The 21831-nt window shown below is 36.0% G+C and overlaps 1 protein-coding gene across 2 annotated transcripts in view; it reads right to left on the bottom strand.

The window, feature by feature from the left end:
- Positions 1-21831, bottom strand: part of PVRL3 (poliovirus receptor-related 3) — a 136339-nt gene that overhangs the window by 83244 nt on the left and 31264 nt on the right. For both annotated transcript variants that reach the window (XM_010852723.1, XM_010852722.1), the window contains exon 2: positions 6699-7040. In XM_010852723.1, coding sequence (XP_010851025.1) covers positions 6699-7040 — 342 coding nt within the window. The remainder of the gene's footprint in view (positions 1-6698; positions 7041-21831) is intronic.

The raw sequence follows: 21831 nt of genomic DNA, 5'->3' as shown, positions 1-21831 counted from the left end.
TTTTTTTTTACTGATTGGGGAGAGTCCATTTCTGATTATATGTGCAATATCTTCTACCATTTAGGGCTTCTCTCTTTATAGTGTGTTTTGATGAGAAGTTTTTAATTCAAATGTATAAAATTCATCAGTTAACTGTTTTTTATATACAGGCACACCTCACTCCATTGTGCTTCACAGATATTGCATTATTCACAAATTGAAGACTTCTGGTAACCCTGTATTGAGCAAATCTATTAGCATCATTTTTCCAACAGCATTTTCTCACTTCCTATCTCTCTGTCATATTTTGGTAATTCTCAGAATATTTCAAGCTTTTTCATTATTATTATATTTGTTATGATGATCTGTAATCTTGGATGTTACTACTGTAAAAAGATTAAAACTGGCTGAAGACTCAGATGATGGTAAGTATTTTTTAGCAATACAATGATTTTTTACCTAAATTATATACATTGTTAAGACAATGCTATTGCACACTTAACAGACTACAGTGTAGTATAAACATAATCTTTATAACACTGTGAAACCAAAAAATTCATGTGACTGTTTTACTGTGATATTTACTTTATTGGTCTGGAACCGAACCCACGTTATCTCCGAGATATGCTTGTACTAAGAATTACCTCTGTACTTCGAGGACAAATTACTATGTGAGATAAATATATATATAAATACTTATATACACACACACATATACATTATATATACATATACATTATATATATATACATAGACATTATACACATACACACACATACATACATATATGGGCTTTGCTGGTGGCTCAGATGGTAAAAAATCTGCCTGCAATGAAGACCTGGGTTCAGTCTCTGGATGGAGAAGAGTCCCTGGAGAAGGGAATTCTCCAGGTTTCTTGCCTGGAGAATCCCATGGACAGAGGAGCCTGACAGGCTATATATATATAGTCCATGCAGGCACAGAGATGGACACGACTGACAGTTTCTTATTCTCTGCAGAAATTCAATAGATTGACCTATCCCTTCAAATGGTAAGCACTGTTTAATAGTCTATGTCAGATAATTCCAACACCTTACACAGGTCTTTTTCTCTTCTTTTTGCACTGGGTGCTTCTGGGGTCTTCTTTACTTATATGCCTGGTCATTCAAGCAGATCATATGCTTGAATTTGAATAATTAAGGTAGAAATAATTTGAGGCTTAGAATACAGTACCTTTCTTCCAGAAAGGATCTTTCTTTTCTTCTGCTAAGCTAGCTTCTAAGAACACTATCCAGCCCAGGGTCTCAATTTCAGATTACTCAAGTGATATAAACCAAGCCTCAAAGTCTGTAATAAGGCTAGTTTACTGTGGGTGAACTACTCTTCTGAAAATGTTAAGTCGTTGGGTACCAGGAGAATATAAGAAAAGTTATTAGATATCCCATCTTGAGCAGACATACACTTAGGTATTTGTCTCTCTCACTTCTCAAGGCTCTCAAAATCTTAGTTCATCATCTTAGGTATCTCTTCTGAATTGCTGAATGTCCTCAAGGTTGAATACAGATTTCAGCTTTCAGAGCTAGGTTTATTTCTATGTTTCTACTTTTTCTTAGATTTTAGTGTATATTCCTTACTATATTATTATTTCTTTGAAGTTTTCAATGGTTTTTAATGTTTCACGTGCCCATCCCCCAACCATGGCAGAGTCAGTGTGAATAACCTGTGCCATCAATAGAGGTTTTTATCTTTGAGGAAATATAAAAATTATTTTAAAGTTAATTTTAAATTATATTATTTGTTTCTTCTGAAGGGACTCAAACCCCTGGTTGTAGACTACAATGGCTTTCTAAAGTTACTTTTCTCGTATTTCCCAACATTTTAGTTAGCTTCTCTGCACTTCGTCCCTGGAGGTTTCGCTGTCACTCCCTCTCCTACCCAGTGCCCTCTATACTCTGATTTGTAGGAATATGACGTTTTCCCAGCCCTATATTAACACCAGGATTGTTAAGACCACTTCTTTCTGCTGGTTCTTTCCCCCATCTCCAAAGTGTCTTCCACATGTACACAGCAAGTTCTAAACCAAAGACTTCAGAGGGCCCTTCTGTAGGTCTCTAAAGCACACACATTCTTTCTCTTGGATACTCCCTTTCTACTTTCTGCTCCACAAATTCTAAACATCTGTCCAACCCATCTCTTAAGCTCAGTGAGACCAGTATTCTTTACTTGAAGCCCTTGTCACTGAGTTGCCACTGGAGACTGATTAAAGAGGAGGCTGGAGCAACTGCATAATTCTTGCCTATCTTTCTTCTTTCAGGGATCATAATCCTATCATGCCTATTGCCCAATGACTAAAAACTAGTTGGTTAGTTTTCTTGTTAGAGAGAGAAAGGGTAAATCCAATCCCTGTTACTCCATTATGTCTGGCAGTAGAAGTCTTTTTTTTTTTTTAATTATTATTATAAAAGTATTACTAAAAATTAGAAAAAAAAAAAGAAAAATATCCACAACTATAATATACTAATATAGTCATTATCATATACTTCCACTTCTTTCTCTTTATTTTTGTTTCCAGTGTCTATATAGATGTAATCATGGTATTCCTACAGTTTTTTGGCTCATTTTATTTTCAAGCAGCAATACTTCTATTAACTACAATTTTAATCACTATATAATATCTCATATATCAAGAAGAAGCAATCAATTATACAATAACTCTTCTCCTATGGGACATTTGTTGTTCAATTTTCTTAAAAGTGTTTTGCTATATTACATTCCCTTATTCAGGTCTATTACTATCATTCCTTTGAAACTCTAATGTCACTAACTCTGCCTAATCTACACACTCAATGCTTTTCTTTGTCTATTTTCTTTGACTGACTTGGTAGAAATCTGATACTTAGAGCAGTTCTTCCCAATCAGTTCCAAAAGAATTAAGTTCTAATGCCTTCAGGTATCTGCTCTAAGTAATAGATTAACTTCTGGGATATGCATTTAGAATGATAGTAGCTATGTGCCAACCATGCATGCTAGGTCGCTTCAGTCGTGTCCCTATTTTCTTTGACTGACTTGGTAGAAATCTGATACTTAGAGCAGTTCTTCCCAATCAGTTCCAAAAGAATTAAGTTCTAATGCCTTCAGGTATCTGCTCTAAGTAATAGATTAACTTCTGGGATATGCATTTAGAATGATAGTAGCTATGTGCCAACCATGCATGCTAGGTCGCTTCAGTCGTGTCCAACTGTGACACTAGACTGTAGCCCACCGGGCTCCTCTGTCCATGGGATTCTCCAGGCAAGAACACTGGAGTGGGTTGTCATGCCCTCCTTCATGGGATCTTTCTAGCCCAGGAATTGAACCTGCATCTCTCATGTCTGCTGCATTGGCAGGTGGGCTCTTTACTGCCAGCGCCACCTGAGAAGTTGGATGTGCCAACCACAGGAGCACTGAAAAAAATGGGTCACTGAAATCATTTCTGTAGGGCTTGATTCTCACCGTGGGAAAAATGTGCTAGAGCAATCTTAAAAACTTTATCTTCTCTTGATGTAAATAATATTACTTTAACAGTTTTTTTGCAAAGCTATGTTTTTGAATTGTTCATCTCTATTTCTTCTAATCCCTGCCCTAATAAAACTTCCGTTACTTTCTGTATGTCTCTTAAAAACTTTTATCTGATAAACATTACTACCTGAATGATCCCTAATTTTATTCACTTTTGATACAAAATGTGGTATCATTTGTCTATGTATCCTCCAACTCAGTAAGCCAAAGGTTGAATTCATCATCTCATCCTCCCAATCCCCAACTTGATTTTCATGCAGACATGCCAATTTAAATTAATGGCAACATAATTTACTCAACCACTAAGGCTCAAAACCTGTTACTGTTCAAACCTTCTTGGTTTCTTATATATAGTCAGTTACAACGTTCTGTTAGTTTCTCCTTCCTAATAGCTCCCTTCTTCACTCAAGTGGCATAAATTAGAAAATTAACGTCAAGCTTTCATGGCCTCCTATCTTAGGCATTATGATTTCAGGACTCTTCATTGTAATCCATCAAAAACACCTGACTGATCTTCCTAAATGACAACTTTCATCACATTACTTACAAATCAAGTCTATGAGTTAGACACTCCTCTAAGCAAGGTGAGAAGATGGTCAAAGTAGTGTTTTTCAAACTTTACCTACTCTGCATAAAAATTACTTGGGGACCTTGCTATAATAGATTTATCATTCAACAAGTCTGGGGAGGATCTGAATTCTGTATTTCTAACAATCTCCCAAATGATACCACTGCTGCTGGCTCATGAATCACACTTTAAACAACAAGAATCTGGGACTTCCCTGGTGGTACAGTGGTTACAGCTATACACTTTTCACTAAAGGCATGGGTTCAATTCCTGGTCAGAGAACTAAGATCCCATGTGTCACGTGGTACAGTCAAAAATAATAAAAAATAAAATAAATAAACAGAAAGAACTTGAGAATAAGAGACGGGAGAAATACAACATGCTCAGTTTGCATTTCAAGTAATATAAGGTTCAAATTCCCAATCTTGATATTCGAGTTACTTTAAAGTGGTCCTACTCTACATTTCTAGCCTTTAATTCTTGACTTTATATAAATCCTTTGAACAATCAACAGATTATTCAGTGGTCCCTCAGAGGACACTTGGCAATGCTGGGAGACATTCTAACTTGGCACAACTTCTAAGGAACTGCTACTAGTATCTAGTGGGTAGATGGCATGAAGGCTGCTGAACAGTCTGTAATGGACAGGACAGTTTACCCCAGCAAAAATTTCCAGGCCCAAACTTCAACAATGCCATGGTGAAGAAACTCTGCCCTAATGTATGTTGTTTTCTGCTTCCTTGCATTGGCTCACTTATTCCCCCTCTGTATGTTTACACCATTCAAGGACTGGCTCAACTATTTTTCAACAAAACATTTCTGAACTAGAGTTAACTTAGCTATTTCCATACCCTACTTAAATAACAGTGTATTATTGCTATATGCCAGAAACTCTTATAAGCTTTACGGATACAAAGTCAAATTTTAAAGTGCACAGTTGCAGTCCACCACAGGTTTATAGTGAAAAAGACATAGTGCTAAATTAACTGCTGCAACAAAGATGAGCTCAAGATACAATGGCAAAAGAGCAAAATAAAATCCCTATCAAGCAGCAGAGGGCTAGGTATTTTTAAAATGGCTACCAAAAGGATGTAGTTTGATGAGTAACAGTTAAATAGAAGAAATGCAGGAAGAAAAAGACAGGAGGGGAAAGGTGCCAATCTCTTGAGAAGAGAGGCATAACAAAAAATACATATAAAAACATAAGTGTTAACATACCACAAATAGTTCATTATGATTATAAAATTCAGGCTGTTGGGAGAAGTAGAGCAAGGAATGGAATAGATGAAATTAGAGAAGCAGACACAGGTAAAATCATGACTGGTCTTATACTTTAAATAATCCTGAGTTTTAAACCACTGAATGTTTATTAATTTAGGAAGGATTACTAAAATTTAAAGTAAAAAATCTTATTCTCATGAGTTCTCTCTTCTACATACAAACTATCTTTTTTTCTTGACACTTATTTTTTTTTAAATTTTTTACCCCAATGGTTTGCACTTGACTTTTTAGATATTAATACCTTGTCTTCCAGTTAAAACTGTTCTCAAAAGTATCAATTTTGTAAACCTAAGTTATATTTTCCCCACAGCCCTTAGGACAGGGTCTTAAACACAAAGTCTTCAAATATTTAATTTTATTTTTATTTTTAAATAGTTTTTCTCAACATGAAAAAATATATAACAAATTTGGACAAAATTTCTTTCCTGAACTTCAGAGATCCTGAAATCACACCATTAAATATTAGAGGCTGTGTAACTGTTTGGTTCTCTTGAAGCAGACAGTGAGATCAAGTGAGGAGTGCAACAAGTTTATAAAGGAGAAAAGATAAGGAGGATTGAGTAGGGAAAGCTATTAGCAGACCTAACAAAATCCCTGACAGGCAAACAGGTGGATTCAGAGCAAAGACCATCCATTAAAGGCGTTCCACTTTAGGTGGAAATGGCTAAGGTTGCTAGTAGTCCTTGGTCCTCATACTAGTATTCTATGAGTACTCACCAGCTATTCCAGATTGGTTTACCTTTCACTTCGGGTGGCTACTTTAATGCTAATAAGCTCTTTCTAAAGTTCACCATAAATTTTAACAGTTATCACACAGTAAAAGGCAGAAGATCCTTCAATGGAAGCAACAGCCCATGATTCAAATAGCTACACAAATCCACAACAGCAGAAATAAAAATCTGATTTGAAAAACAAACATAAGACATCAATAGCTCTAAGACCACAGTCATTAAAACAAAATGGAAAAGCTTAAAGATGATAATTTAATTAAAGGTTGAAGTTTGAGGGGAAATAAACATCAAAGAATATTAGCACTTAGTATTATAAATAAAAAACATTAGCACTTAGCATTGTAAATAAAAAACAATCTTTCCTGAACAAAGTAAAATAGCTATGAACTACACAGCACTATACGGACAGGTAGATAGGGACAAGATTTTGTTTAAACAGAGTCTAGAATCAGAGTTTTATGACAGAAATTGAAAAATCATATTTGAATTCTTTCATTTAAAATTTACATTTATATGTAATTTCAAGCATTTTAAGTTTTTGAAAATATTTTTACTATAATCCTCACCACTACCACCAAAATATACAATTCAAGTACACGTACCTAATACAGTTACAGTTGTAGAGGACTCAGCATTTCCAAGTGGGAATGTAACAGCTTTGCATATGTATTTTCCAGAATCAGAGAATCCTATGTTATGTAGAGTAATTGTTGCATCATTAATTGAATAGTTTTTAAACAAGACTCTTCCCTGATATTCTCCTTGAACAGAGAATCCATGTTGAGGATGATGAACTGCAACAGTCTGTGAACTTTTGCCATGTATCTTCTCCCATGAAATTTGTGTTATAGTTTCATTTACTTCAATTAAACACTTCAACGAAACATTCTTTCCCCATACTGCTGTGACATGTGGCTCCACAATAATTGGTCCAGCTAAGGCACCTAAGGAAAATAGAAAAGCATAGTTCTTAAAAATGAATCTAAGTTATGCTAACATATGATCAAATTCCCTCCCTTCCTGTTTTCTACACACACACACATAGACACTAATGACTGAGTAAACAGGAAGAACTGAAAAGAGTTAGATGCTTCCAGGGCTGGATTTAAGACCCAAAGAATGCTTCTTAAATGAATCAAATAATCACCTATATGTGTTGCAGTGGATAAAGCACTACACTGGGCCAACAGTAAGCTTAGGTCCTTCCTAAGAAGGTCCTTCCCCAGTCAAGCCACTAGGTAAGGTCCCAGCCCTAGCTGACACCCTGACTGTAGCCTAGTGAGAGACTCTGAAACAAAGAACTCAGCTGAGTCATGCTTGGATTCCTGACCCAAAGAAACCGACATATAATAAAAGTATGCTGTTTTAAAACTACCAAACTTTAGGATATTTTGTTACTCAGTGACAGATAACCAAATCCTAAAAGTATCTTCCTTCGGAGGGTTTCTCTACCAAAAATCTGTATAAAACACACTGGTAAATACAGATCAACTGCCAGAAAACATAAATCAAAAAAAACCCAAACAAACATATAAACGTGAAATCAAAATTTTCTATCTCATAAATCAAATTTATGTTTTTCAAGAAAACATAAAAACGAAAGTTAAAATCATCTAACTTCACCCTTATGATACTGATTCCTTCCTAAAAGCAATGGGCCAAATATAAATCATTTTACGAAACACAGGATTAATGCTCATTAATACTAAATTCAAGCAAGACACTCTTCACTAACAAGTATATTAGAACATTTATAGCAAATACATTGGGGGTATCATTTAAAAGATGATTAAGAAAAATGTTTAAACATGTTCAAACGGCTCTAAACAACAATAAAAACTTAATACAATATTTCCATGAACTTTTTTTTGAAGAAACAAACAAACAAACCACAAATGAATACATTAAATAGATAATAGAGTTAACTTTCTTATCCAAGAGATGACTGAGGATATTACAGAAAAGGACTGACAATTCACACTGATCATACTTAACAGCTATGGAAGAAAAGTTGTCTTTTTTTTAACCACTCCACCAAAAAAAAAAATCAAGTCCAAAAAATGTACTTTCAACCATATGATAATTACAAAGCTTTTAAAATTTAATGTAATTAGTATAAAACATGAAAATATTCAAACGTATTTTAGCAAGATATCATAAGCCTAATACTAAACCTGAAGATACACAAATGAAAAAGCAATTTATAAATATTAAAAATTTCATATAATATTATAAAATAACATATAGCTCTGTATTTAAAGAAAAAGACACAATGATTAAGTAAGATATTAAAAAATGTAAGGAATTTTTAGACTATTTATCACATTGAAAGGTCACATGGCTTTCTCATTGGAAGCCAAAAGGATATTTAATAGAATTTAATGTTCATTATCTGGATTTTTAAAAAGTTAACAATTGAAAAAAGAATTCTTAATAATACATTCTTCTAAATCAATGGACATCACAATGCTAAAATTAAAGGGGGGGCATGTTATTAAGGAACGATGAAGACAAGACGGTACACTATCATCATCATTCAACTTAGAATGGAAATTCTCATGCAATGAGACAAGAAAAGGAAACAGGGATGAATAGAAAAAGAACACACAAAATTATTATCTTGAAAATCTATTATTAGAAAAACTGAAGGCGGCCAAGGAAACCACTATTAGAACAAATAACATAGCTGCTTATAAAGAATGCAAACTGTATACAAAATATATATTCAACATGTTATAATATATGATAATCTTTACAAACTTACTGTAGAAAAAAACAGTATTAGTAAAAATATTAATATTTAAACTATTTAAATAATGTTGTAAAGAACCTGCAGACCTGAGCAACTGACCTGCATAATTGGAAGACGTGTCATAGTCATGAGAAGGAAAATATAATGCTACATAGATGGCAAATCTCCCCATATTAGCACACAAATTCAATGTAACTGCAATGAAAACCATGACATACATACACACAACTGCACAGTAAGGAGGGGGTTGATACTAAAGTAAAAACAATAAAAAGCTTAGTATCTTAAAGCAACTTAAAATATATAAACAGATCAACATATATAATGGCATATGGTATGTAATATGTTCTATGAATGTAAATAATGAATTAGTGAAGATATGATGAAAGGACAAGAGCTAAATATTTGGAAACAGAGATCCCTGCTTTACATTAAACACACATACACACACAAAACCAAATGGAATGAAGATCTAAATGCAAAAAAATTAGTCACATATGCTATATATACTGACAATAATTTTTTGTATGTTCTGAAGATAAACATTAGTTACTGTAAGGAGTGAAATTACTAAAGATTAAAGAAATAACTTTTAGTTGTCACTTTGTGTTCTTCTTTGATGTCAGAATCACTTACAATAAGTAATGTTCATAATAAAAGCAAATAAACATATTCATCCTCCTCAGGTAGAGATACAGAAGGCATAGGATAATGGAATGAATGTTTGTGTCCCTCCAAAATATATATATTGAATACTAACTGGAGGTGGGGCCTCTTGGGATAATGATATTTGTATGAAGGCAGGCCCACATGCTGGCATTAGTGTCCTCATTTAAAAAGAGGAAGAGAGAAAAGAGCTCTCTCTTTCTGTCTACCCTGACAAAGCAAGAAGGTGGCTGTCTACAAGTCAGGAAAGGGTCTTCAACAGGAACTGAATCTGCTCACACCTTGATCTTGGATTTATCAAACTCTAGAACTTTGAGAAATAAATGTCAGATATTTAAGTCAACCAGTCTATAGTGTTTTTTATAGCAGGCTCACCTGACAAAGACATCAAAATAAACTGGAAAGGATAGCGCTAAGGATATCTCCTTACAACCTTAAGAATAATGGCTTATGGGGTAGCAATGTTCACACAGAATAGACAAACGACAAAGAGGATATCATATAATGACAAAAGAGTCAATCCAAGAAGCAGATATAACATTTGTAAACATATGTGTACCTAATAGAGATCTCTTCAAGAAAATTAGAGATACCAAGGGAATATTTCATGCAAAGATGGGCTCAATAAAGGACAGAAATGGTATGGACCTAACAGAACCAGAAGATATTAAGAAGAGGTGGCAAGAATACACAGAAAAACTGCACAAAAAAGATCTTCATGACCCAGATAATCACAAAGGTGTGATCACTCACACTCACCTACAGCCAGACATCCTGGAATGTGAAGTCAGGTGGGCCTTAGGAAGCATCACTATGAACAAAGCTGGTGGAGGTGATGGAATTCCAGTTGAGCTCTTTCAAATCTTAAAAGATGATACTGTGAAAGTGCTGCACTCAATATGCCAGCACATTTGGAAAACTCAGCAGTGGCCACAGGACTGGAAAGGTCAGTTTGCATTCTAATCCTAAAGAAAGGCAATGTCAGAGAATGCTCAAACTACCACACAATTGCACTCATCTCACACACTAGTCAAGTAATGCTCAAAATTCTCCAAGCCAGGCTTCAGCAACATGAACTGTGAAATTCCAGATGTTCAAGCTGGTTTTAGAAAAGGCAGAGGAACCAGAGATCAAATTGCCAACATCCGCTGGATCATCAAAAAAGCAAGAGAGTTCCAGAAAAACATCTATCTCTGCTTTCTTGACTATGCCAAAGCCTTTGACTGTGTGGATCACAATAAACTTTGATCCACAAATCTGAAGGAGATGGGAATACCAGACCACCTGACCTGCCTCTTGAGAAACCTGTATACAGGTCAGGAAGCAACAGTTAGAACTGGACATGGAACAACAGACTGATTCCATATAGGAAAAGGAATACGTCAAGGCTGTATATTGTCACCCTGCTTATTTAACTTATATGCAGAGTGCATCATGAGAAACGCTGGGCTGGAAGAAGCACAAGCTGGAATCAAGATTGCTGGGAGAAATATCAATAACCTCAGATAGGCAGATGACACCATCCTTATGGCAGAAAGTGAAGAAGAATTAAAAAGCCTCTTGATGAAAGTGAAAGAGGAGAGTGAAAAAGTTGGCTTAAAGCTCAACATTCAGAACACTAAGATCATGGCATCTGGTCCCATCACTCCATAGGAAATAGATGGGGAAACAGTGGCTGACTTTATTTTTCTGGGCTCCAAAATCACTGCAGATGGTGACTGCAGCCATGAAATTAAAAGACGCTTGGTCCTTGGAAGGAAAGTTATGACCAACCTAGATAGCATATTAAAAAGCAGAGACATTATTTTGCCAACAAAGGTCCATCTAGTCAAGGCTATGGTTTTTCCAGTAGTCATGTATGGATGTGAGAGTTAGACTATAAAGAAAGCTGAGCGCCCAAGAATTGATGCTTTTGAACTGTGGTGTTGGAGAAGACTCTTGAGAGTCCCTTGGACTGCAAGGAGATCCAACCAGTTCATCCTAAAAGAGATCAGTCCTGGGTGTTCACTGGAGGGACTGATGTTGAAGCTGAAACTCCAATACTCTGGCCATCTGACGTGGAGAGCTGACTCATTTGAAAAGACCCTGATGCTGGGAAAGATGAGAGCTGAAGGAGAAGGGGATGGCAGAAGATGAGGTGGTTGGATGGCATCACCAACACAATGGACTCCGGGAGACGGTGATGGACAGGAAGGCCTTGTGTGCTGTGGTTCATCAGGTTTCAAAGAGTCGGACATGAGTGAGCGACTGAACTGAACTGAATAGATGAGTACCTAAATATATAAAGCAAATAATAATAGACATAAAGGAAAGAATTGACAATAATATGGTAATAGTAGAGGACTATAATGCTCTACTTCTATCAGTGGATAAATCATCCAGACAGAAAACCAATAAGGAAATACTGGTCTAAAATGCAGACAAGATGGACTTAATAAGTATCTACAGAATAGTTATCTCATCCAAAGCAGCAAAATACACATTCTTTTAAAATGCATATGGAACTTTCTGCAGGACAGGTCACATGCTAGGCCACAAAAATATCTCAATAAATTCAACAAATTGAAATTATATCAAGCGTCCTTTCTAACCACAATGGTATGAAACCAGAAATTAATTATGGGAATAAAAATGAAAAAATAGAAATGTGGACACTAAACAATATGCTATTAAAAACAAAACAAAAAATGCATCTATGAAGAAATGAAAGAAGAAATTAAAAAAGAAATACCTTGAGACAAATGAAAATAGAAACACAACTTTCCCACATCTATGGGACACAATAAAAGCAGTTCCAAGAGGGAAGTTTATAGATATATAAGTCTACCTCAAGAAACAAAAAATCACAAACAACATAACTTTCCACCTAAAGGAATTAAAAAAGAACAAAGCCCAAAGGTAGTAGGAGGGAAATCATAAAAATCAGAGCAGAAATAAGTAAAATAGAGAGCCCCCCACCAAAAAAAACCCACCAATAGAAAGGATCAATGAAACCAAGAGCTGGGTTTCTGAAGAGATAAACAAAATTTATAAACCTTTAGCCACAATCTTCAAGTATAAAAGAGGGCCCAAATAAAGTTAGAAATGAAAGAGAAGTTCATTTCACCACCATCACAGAAGTACAACAAACAATCACAATGCTAGTTATATGACAACAAATTGAAACCCTCTCTGAAATGGATAAATTCCTAGACATTATAATCTACTAAGACTGAAGCAGGAACAAATAAATAGAAAATCTGTACAGACTAATTCAGCTCAATTCAGTCGCTCAAGTCACGTCTGACTCTGCGACCCTAGGAACTGCAGCACGCCAGGCTTCCCTATCCATCACCAACTCCTGGAGCTTGCTCACACTCATGTCCGCTGAGTCCCTGTAATTACTAGTAATTAAACGGAATCCGTAATCCGAATCCTCCAAGAAAACAGAAGTCCAGGGCCAGACAGCTTCACAGGGAAACTCTACCAAACATTTAAAGAAGAGTCAATATCTATCCTTCTTAAACTATTCCAAAAAGTTGAAGAGCAGAGAACATCCTAAAATTCTGCAAGGTCAGCTTTCCCTTGATACCAAAGTCAGAAAAAGACACTACAGAAAAAAGAACGAACGAAAACTGCACGCCAGTATCTCTGATGAACATAGATGCAAATATTCTCAAACAAAATAAATACCAAGGAATAAACCTACCTAGGGAGACAAAAGAGCTATATACAGAAAACTGTAAGATACTGATGAAAGAAATCAAAAATGACATAAACAGATGGAGAGATATTCCACGTTTATGGGTTGTAAGAATCAATATTGCTAAGTAAGTCAGAAACAGAAAAACATACAATATATTAATACATACATATGGAATCCAGAAAGACGGTACTGATGAACCTATGTGCAGGGCAGTAACTGAAATGCAGACATAAAGAACAGACTTATGGACACAGGGTGGGGGGAGGAAGCAGACAGTGGGACGACTGGAGAGAATAACATGGAAACATACACTATCCTATGCAAAACAGATAGCCAATGAGAATTTGCTGTATGATTCAGGAAACTCAAACCTGGGCTCTGTAACAACCTAGTGGGGTGGGATGTGGAGGGAGGTGGGAGGGAGGTTCATGAGGGAGAGGACATATGTATACCTCTGATTCATGTTGATACATGGCAGAAACCAACACAACACTGTAAAGCAATTATCCTTCAATTAAAAGTAAATACATTTAAAAAATATATTAGCAAACAATTCAACAATACACAGAAAGAATCACATTATCATGATCAAGAAGTACTCCACAATGGAAGGATGGTCCAATATCTGCACATCAATCAATGTGATACACCACATTAACAAAACAAAGGATAAAAAAGCACATGGTCATCTCAATAGACACAAAATATACATTTGAAAGAATTTAACATCTATTTACAATAAACTCTCGACAAATTTGGTACAGAGGAAACTATCCCAATATAATAAAGAAGAAGGCAGTGGAACCCCACTCCAGCACTCTTGCCTGGAAAATCCCATGGACAGAGGGGCCTGGTAGGCCACAGTCCATGGGATCCCTAGGAGTCAGACACGACTGAGCAACTTCACTTTCACTTTTTACTTTCATACATTGGAGAAGGAAATGGCAACCCACTCCCGTGTCCTTGCCTGGAGAATCCCAGGGACAGGGGAGCCTGGTGGGCTGCCGTCTATGGGGTCGCACAGAGTCAGACACGACTGAAGTGACTTAGCAGTAGCAGCATGACAAATCCCAGTAATCATGTATGGATGTGAAAGGTGGACCATAAAGAAGGCTGAGTGACAAAGAATTGATGCTTTTGAACTGTGGTGCTAGAGAAGACTCCTGAGAGTTCTTTGGACTGCAAGGAAATCAAACCAGTCAATCCTAAAGGCAATCAACCCTGCATATGCATTGGAAGGCTTCATGCTGAAGTAGAAGTTTCAATACTCTGACCATCTGATGCAAAAAGCCAATTCATTAGAAAAAGACCCTGATTCTGGGAAAGACTGAGGGCAGGAGGAGAACAGGGTGACAGAGGACAACATGGTTGGATGGCATCACCGACTCAATGGACATGAGTTTGAGCAAACTCCAGGAGATGGTGAAGCATGGAGCACGATGGAGGGAAGCCTGGCATGCTGCAGTCCATGGCGTCTCAAAGAGTCGGACACAACTGACTGAATACAACAATGACAAATCCACAGCTATTATTATACTCAATGGTGAAAAGCTAAAAAGCTCTTCCTTTAAGATCAGATAAAACAAGCATGCCCACTCTTGCCACTTCTCTGTAACAAAATAATGAAAGTCCCAGCCACAGCAATCAGACAAGAAATAAAGGCATTTCATTTGGAAGGGAATAAGTAAAACTGTCATTGTAGATGACATGCTACTACTAAAGTCTTCACCAAAAAAAGAGAGAGAAGTAATATGTAGATTCAGTGACATTACAGGCTACAAAATCAATATACAAAAGTGTGGATTTCAGACTTCCCAGCAGTCCAGTGGTTAAGACTTCAAGCTTCCTCTGCAGGATCCATGGGTTCAATTCCTGGTCAGGGAAATACGATCCCACCTGCCATATGCATGGCCAAACAAAACAAAACCTGGTGGATTTCTATAAACAGTGGCAAACCATCAGAAATTGAAATTAAGACAATTCTATTTACACACAACTCCACTGAAAAGAGCACCTAGGAAAAAATTTAACGAAGGTAAAAGACCTCTATGTTGAAAGCTGTACTACACTGATCAAAGAAATTGAAAAAGACACAAATAAATGGAAAGATATCTCATGTTCATGGATTGTTAAAACACCCTTACTACTCAAAGTAATCTACAGGCTCAAAGCAATTTTCATCAAAATTCCAGTGGCACACTTCATAAAACTAGAACAAATAACCTTAAAATTCATATGAAACCACAAAAGACCTCTAACACCCTAAGCAATCTTTAAAAAATTTGGAGGCATCACACTCCTTGCCTTTAGACTATACTACAAAGCTACAATAATCAGAAAAGTATGGTACTGGTATAAAAAACAGACACATGCTCAATGGAACAAAATAGAGTACAGAAACAAATTCATATATATACACTCAAGACAGATTAAAGACCTAAATGTAAGACCTGAAAACTTATAAGACTCCATAAGAAAGCATAGGCAATACTCTTTGAAATTACTCTCAGCAATATTTTTTTTTGGATCTGTCTCCTCAGGGAAGGGAAACAAAAGGAAAAATAAACAAATGGACCAAACTACACTTAAAAGTTTTTTCATAGTGAAAGAAATCATCAACATGAAAAGACAACCTATTGAATGGAGAAAGATATTTGTAAATGATATGTCCAATAAGGGATTACTATCCAAACTACACAAAGAACTACTGGAACTCAGTATCAAAAGACTAAACAACCCTATTTAAAACATGGGCAGAAGACCTGGATATGCATTATTCCAAAGAAGAAACAGATGGCCAAGAGGCACGTGAAAAGATACTCAACATCATTATTATCAAATGCAAACACAAACCACAATGAGGTATCATTTCACACCTGTCAGAATGGCTATCGTTCAGAAGACAAAAAAATAACAAGCATTGGTGAGAATGTGCAGAAAAAGGAACCCTTATGCACAGCTGATGGAAAGGTAAATTGGTAGTCACTACAGAAAGCAATATGGAGGTTCCTCAAAATGTTAAAAACAGAGTTACAATATGATCTAGCAATTGCACTCCTGGGTGTTTATCTGAAAAAACACCACCAATTTAAAAAGATAGATGCATGCCAATATTCAAGTAGTATTAATTTACAATGGCCAAAATAAAGAAACAACCCCTAAAAGATGTAATACAAATATACATACACACACACACACAGAATTTTACTCAGTTATTTAAAAAAATAATAAAAAAACTGTGCATTTGTGACAAAATAGATGGACGGACCTGGAGGGTATATTTTGCTTAGTGATATAAGACAGAGAAAGACAAATACTGTACGTTTGTTCTTATATATGAAGCCTAAAAAAATAAATAAAACAGACTCACAGAGAACAAATGAGTGTTTGCCAGATAGGAGAAAGGGGAGGAGAGAGGTGTGATGAATAGTACAACAGGTGAAGGGGTTTAAGAGGTACAGACTACCAGCTACAAAATAAATAAGTTACAAGGATAAAATGTGCAACACAGGGAATATAATCTATACTGAATAATAACTTTGTATAGAGTATATTTTATAAAAATATCAAATCACTATAGTGTATACCTAAACTAACAAGTCAACTATACTTCAATTTTTAACAAAGAAAAGTTTTTGAAAAAAGAAAGAACCATGGCTTAATGGGGCACCATTACTAAAGAGAATAATACTTGGAAGATAGGAAAAAGAAAAAGTGGATCCAGTAAATCGAAAATACATTTAAAATATTTTACAATATTTAAAAGGGGAAAATTACTCTCCATATAACAAAGACAGAAAAACCACCAAGGAAAAAGTTGACAGCTTTGACCACCACCAACAAAACACCTCTCTAATAATCAAAGAGCTGGAGCAGATACTGACCAAAAAACTATAAAGGGCTATTTTTAATGAGTTCAATTTTACTTGTAAACAAATATTAATGTAACTGTCAGGTTTTTCATTTCCACTTTAATTTCTAGGAACTTACAAGTGGTTTTTACTGTCTAATTTTCCTACAGAAACATTCTGAGGATTTTTTGCTTTCTGCAAAAGTAAATCTGGTATAAATTTTTGTTTATTTCAACCCTTAAATCTTTACACAAGGATTTACATTACCCTGAAAGTATTGATAATTTGGCTCTCCCTTAGATCCCATGCGGAGAAGGCAATGGCACCCCACTCCAGTACTCTTGCCTGGAAAATCCCATGGATGGAGGAGCCTGGTAGGCTGCAGTCCATGGGGTCGCTGAGGGTCGGACACGACTGAGCGACTTCACTTTCACTTTTCACTTTCACGCATCGGAGAAGGAAATGGCAATCCACTTCAGTGTTCTTGTCTGGAGAATCCCAGGGACGGAGGAGCCTGGTGGGCTGCCCTCTGTGGGGTCACACAGAGTTGGACACGACTGAAGTGACTTAGCAGTAGCAGTAGATCCCATGAGCTTCCAAGGACACATCTCCTTGTGTTTCAGTTAGCCAAAGTTAGTTCTTGTTGCTTGCAAATAAAAGTGTCTAATATATTTCCAAACCTAGACTAAACCCAAAAGTTAAAAGCCACTTCTGAAGAAGATTTTCCCCATGGAATCTTAAAACCATGAAGAAATAGATTTTCCATTGTGGTTCTTAGACCAAGGTCAATATTAGAATGCTCATTACTTAAGATCTCCCAAACATGGAGCCTACTTCTTCCTTCCACTTCCCCATCTGCAGCTGTGTGTGACTGGAGACCAGAAGAGTACTGGAGAAGCAACTGTTTATTACTAAAGATCTAAATTAATTGAAGTATGTTCCTCATTAATGGTTATGTAAAGTCTACAATATAAAGAGGCTAAGAACAGCAAAGAATTGAATGTATCCTATCTGCAAGACCCTAACTTTGTCATATCCTGGCTACTGCACACTCTAGAGGCCAAGGAAAGGCATGATTAAGATACGATGTTGTTTCTGCTCTGTATATCGATTTGATATAAACCAAATAAAAAAGTTCTGTAATTAATTAACTAAACTTATTATCTTTTCAAAGATAAAGAGGATTGCTATTCCCCTACCTGTGGCTCCCATGAAAACACTACAATCAAGAAAAAAACAACTCTTTGGGATTTTCATGTATATTTGAATACTCATATGTATTTGAATTCAGTGAGACTTCAAAGTGCCCATAGGATACAAGTAATTAGGAAATATATATATATATATATATATATGAACAAAATAAGCTTCTGACAAAAAGAAAATATAATAACACATGGAACTTATATCGATTTTTTAAAAACAAAAAGACTTGAGATTTATAATAGAGATCACATTAAAGTGATTGAAATGGAAGTATGAATGAAGTGGCAACCATCCAAGAAAAGAACCAAGAAGTAAAAGTCATCACAAATCTATCTTTACAGCTATCCTTTTTGATATTTTAATATTATCTTTTACCACATCTCACTTTTCAACCTACAAAAAATGTCATGCATCTTGGATATTTTAGTTCTGGGATCTTCCAAATGTTAGATCTACAAAATAAGTATAAGCAAATATACAAATGAAACATTTATTGATTGTACTGTGTCTAACTATATAAACAACATCTCCAAATATCTCTGAAGTACGGATTCTTTCAGACTTCTCAGAATTTAGAATTGCTTCTTCAAAGCAACAACTGAAATAAGTAGGTATTTTCAAGAGACTAGCAAAATCAGACCATCTAGGTATCCTCAATCATTTCAGCACACTCAACATTTGAGATGGGGACTTCCCTGGAGTTAAGGTTAAGCAGTTAAGAATCCACCCTGCCATGCAGGGGATGTGGGTTCAACCTCTGGTGGGAGAACTAAGATCCCACATGCCATGGGGCAACTAAGCCTATGAGTCACAACTACTCAGACCACGTGCCACAACTATTACAGAAGTCTGCATACTGCAACTAGAGAAGCCCACACACCAAACGAAAGACCCCACATGCCACAATTAAGACTCAAATAAATATTTTTTAAAAAGCATTTAGATAAATTAAATTTTACACCAATACATTCAATAATTAGTCTGAATTAGTCTGTTTTAAACTGATAAGTGGTTTGACATGTCAACTTCAAAAATATAAGCAAAATCTTTTTTAACAATAACCCCAAACACTCAGAAATAAGCACAGAATAGTAGAGCCAAGTGACTAACAAAATGTGAGAACTATATTATAAACTGATAACTCAAATACTATTAGAATATAAAAGAATCTCTCTAACTTTGGGATCATAGGAGATCCTACATTCTAAGGAAAAACCTGGATCACATATCAAAAAAGGCTGAGAGAATTCAAGACACTAATGTATTAGTATGTATTAAGTATGTACTTTGTTTGCAGGCACTGTCACTGTTCTAGGTGCTGGGAACAGTACCGAGCAGGTAAGATATCCCTGTCCTTACGGGGTTTACAATCTAACTGGAAAGACATAATTAACAAGAAAATAAATAGATGCCAGATATTAAGAACTATGGAGGAAAATAAAGGAAGGTAAAAGTACAGTTATTACTTTAGGATAGCACCACAGCTTTCTGATCAGAGTGACAAAAGATCTTTTTAAAATAATATTGGAACAAGGATTTGAAAAAGGTGAAATAGTGAGAAAAAAGAACCTTGCAGTATCCCTATGGTGAAGCAAGAGAAAGAATGGCAGGAAATGAGGCCACAGCAATAGCAGGGGACCAGGCTATACAACTGTATAACTTGGCTTTTATTAATCCTGATAAATTGAAAAACGACTAGAAAAGTTTTTGGCAGAAACACGATATACTCTAATTTACCTTTTAAAGGGACAAGGACGCCAGGTAAGAATACATTTTGTTAAAGGAGAGAGAAGATGGGGTTTGGAGCACCCTAACCAAAATGGTTCACTGATGCAATGGACATGAATTTGGGCAAACTTTGGGAGATGGTGAGGGACAGGGAGGCCTGGTGTGCTGCAGTCCATGGGTTTGCAAAGAGTCGGACATGACTGGGTGACTGAACAACAACAACAACCAAAGTGGTAGTGTTAAGTAGTAGTCAGATTCTGGATATATTGTATTTTGGAAGCAGAGCAAATGGGATTTTTTGGTGATGAACCCAAATATTGGGTCTAAGATAAACAGAGAACCCAAAATTACTCCCAAGTTATGGCCTGAATAAGTGAGATGATGGAGTTGGCCTTTTACCAAAGTGAGAACTAGCGAGTGTTTTTAAGGATTAGACTGCAGAAGTGCAGCTTTTAAGTTTGTGATACCTATCTCACAACCAAACAGACAAGATTTATAAACAGCTGGATACATAAAAGTATGCTGTTCTGGACGAACTGATGGACTGAAGATGTAAATTCAGAGTAATCAACCTATAAAAGGTATATAAAGTCATGAGACTGGATGAAACCATTACAGAGTATTAACACAAAGACTAAGCACTCATGGTGCATTCAAATATTTAAAGGTCTGGAAGTTGAATAGAACTCAAAAGAGAAGATGGCAAAAGCATGGCCAGGGAAGAAGGAAGAGAACCAAAAAGTATATCCTGCACAATAAGTATAGCAAGTATACAGAAAGAGAGAGCAATCAATTACCCCAAATGCTGTGTAGGCCAAAAATGAGGCCTAATAAGTAACCTATGAATTTAGCAACTCTCTTACTGAACGGTGAGGATAAAATAAAAGCCTGATGGGACTAGATTTGTAATACTGAAGAGTATACATACTTCTGAGTCTAACCAAGGAACGGTAACAAGATTTACCCTCAGGCTTGAAACAACCATAATGATTCCAGAGAGACAGTAAACACACCAGTGAGCCTGATGATAAGCCTCAGCTTACCACTCAGAGTGAATTCCAGGGCCAACACTAGAGACAGAGAGACCCTACACAGCCAGGCAGTCTGTCTGAGTTCTACCCAAGCTAATAGTGAAGATTCTAGCCAGTACAATCAGGTCAGAAAACAAAATAAAAGGTATCTGGATTAGGAAAGAGTAAAACTGTCTTTATTTGCAGAAAACACAATTTTCTATTTATAGAATATCTGATGGAATCTATTAAAAAGCTACTACAACAGGGTGATTAGCAACGACAGTATAGTACTTATATAGGATCTAACATCAATACACAAAAATTAACTGTATTTTTATGTATTAGCAACGAAAAACTAGGAAAAAATTTTAAACATTGCTGTTTAGCATTTAAAAAAAAAGATATGCTAAGGAGAAATTTGACAAAAGCTGTAAAACACTGGTACAGTTAAAACTGCAAAATTGAGAAATTAAAGACCTAAATAAAAGGAAAGGCATACTTGTTCAGAGATTAGAAGATTCAATATTCTTAAAACATTAGTTTATCTAAATTGATTTACAGATTCAATATAATCCCAGTCAAAAGCCAATATACCCATTTATGAAAAACAGGCTGTTGCTAAAATTAATATAGAAATGCAAACGTAAATTTTTGTGACTCTGCCTCCAGTTCAGTTCAGTTCAGTGGCTCAGTCGTGTCCAATTCTTTGCAACCTCATGAATCGCAGCACGCCAGGCCTCCCTGTCCATCACCAACTCCCGGAGTTCATTCAGACTCATGTCCATCGAGTCAGTGATGCCATCCAGCCATCTCATCCTCTGTCGTCCCCCTGTC

This window comes from Bison bison, unplaced genomic scaffold (genome assembly GCF_000754665.1).
Source record: "Bison bison bison isolate TAMUID 2011002044 unplaced genomic scaffold, Bison_UMD1.0 scf7180017864314, whole genome shotgun sequence".
In the NCBI taxonomy this organism is placed as follows: Eukaryota; Metazoa; Chordata; class Mammalia; order Artiodactyla; family Bovidae; genus Bison; species Bison bison.
The sequence above is the reverse complement of the archived record's forward strand: the minus strand, read 5'-3'. Positions and strand labels throughout refer to the sequence as shown.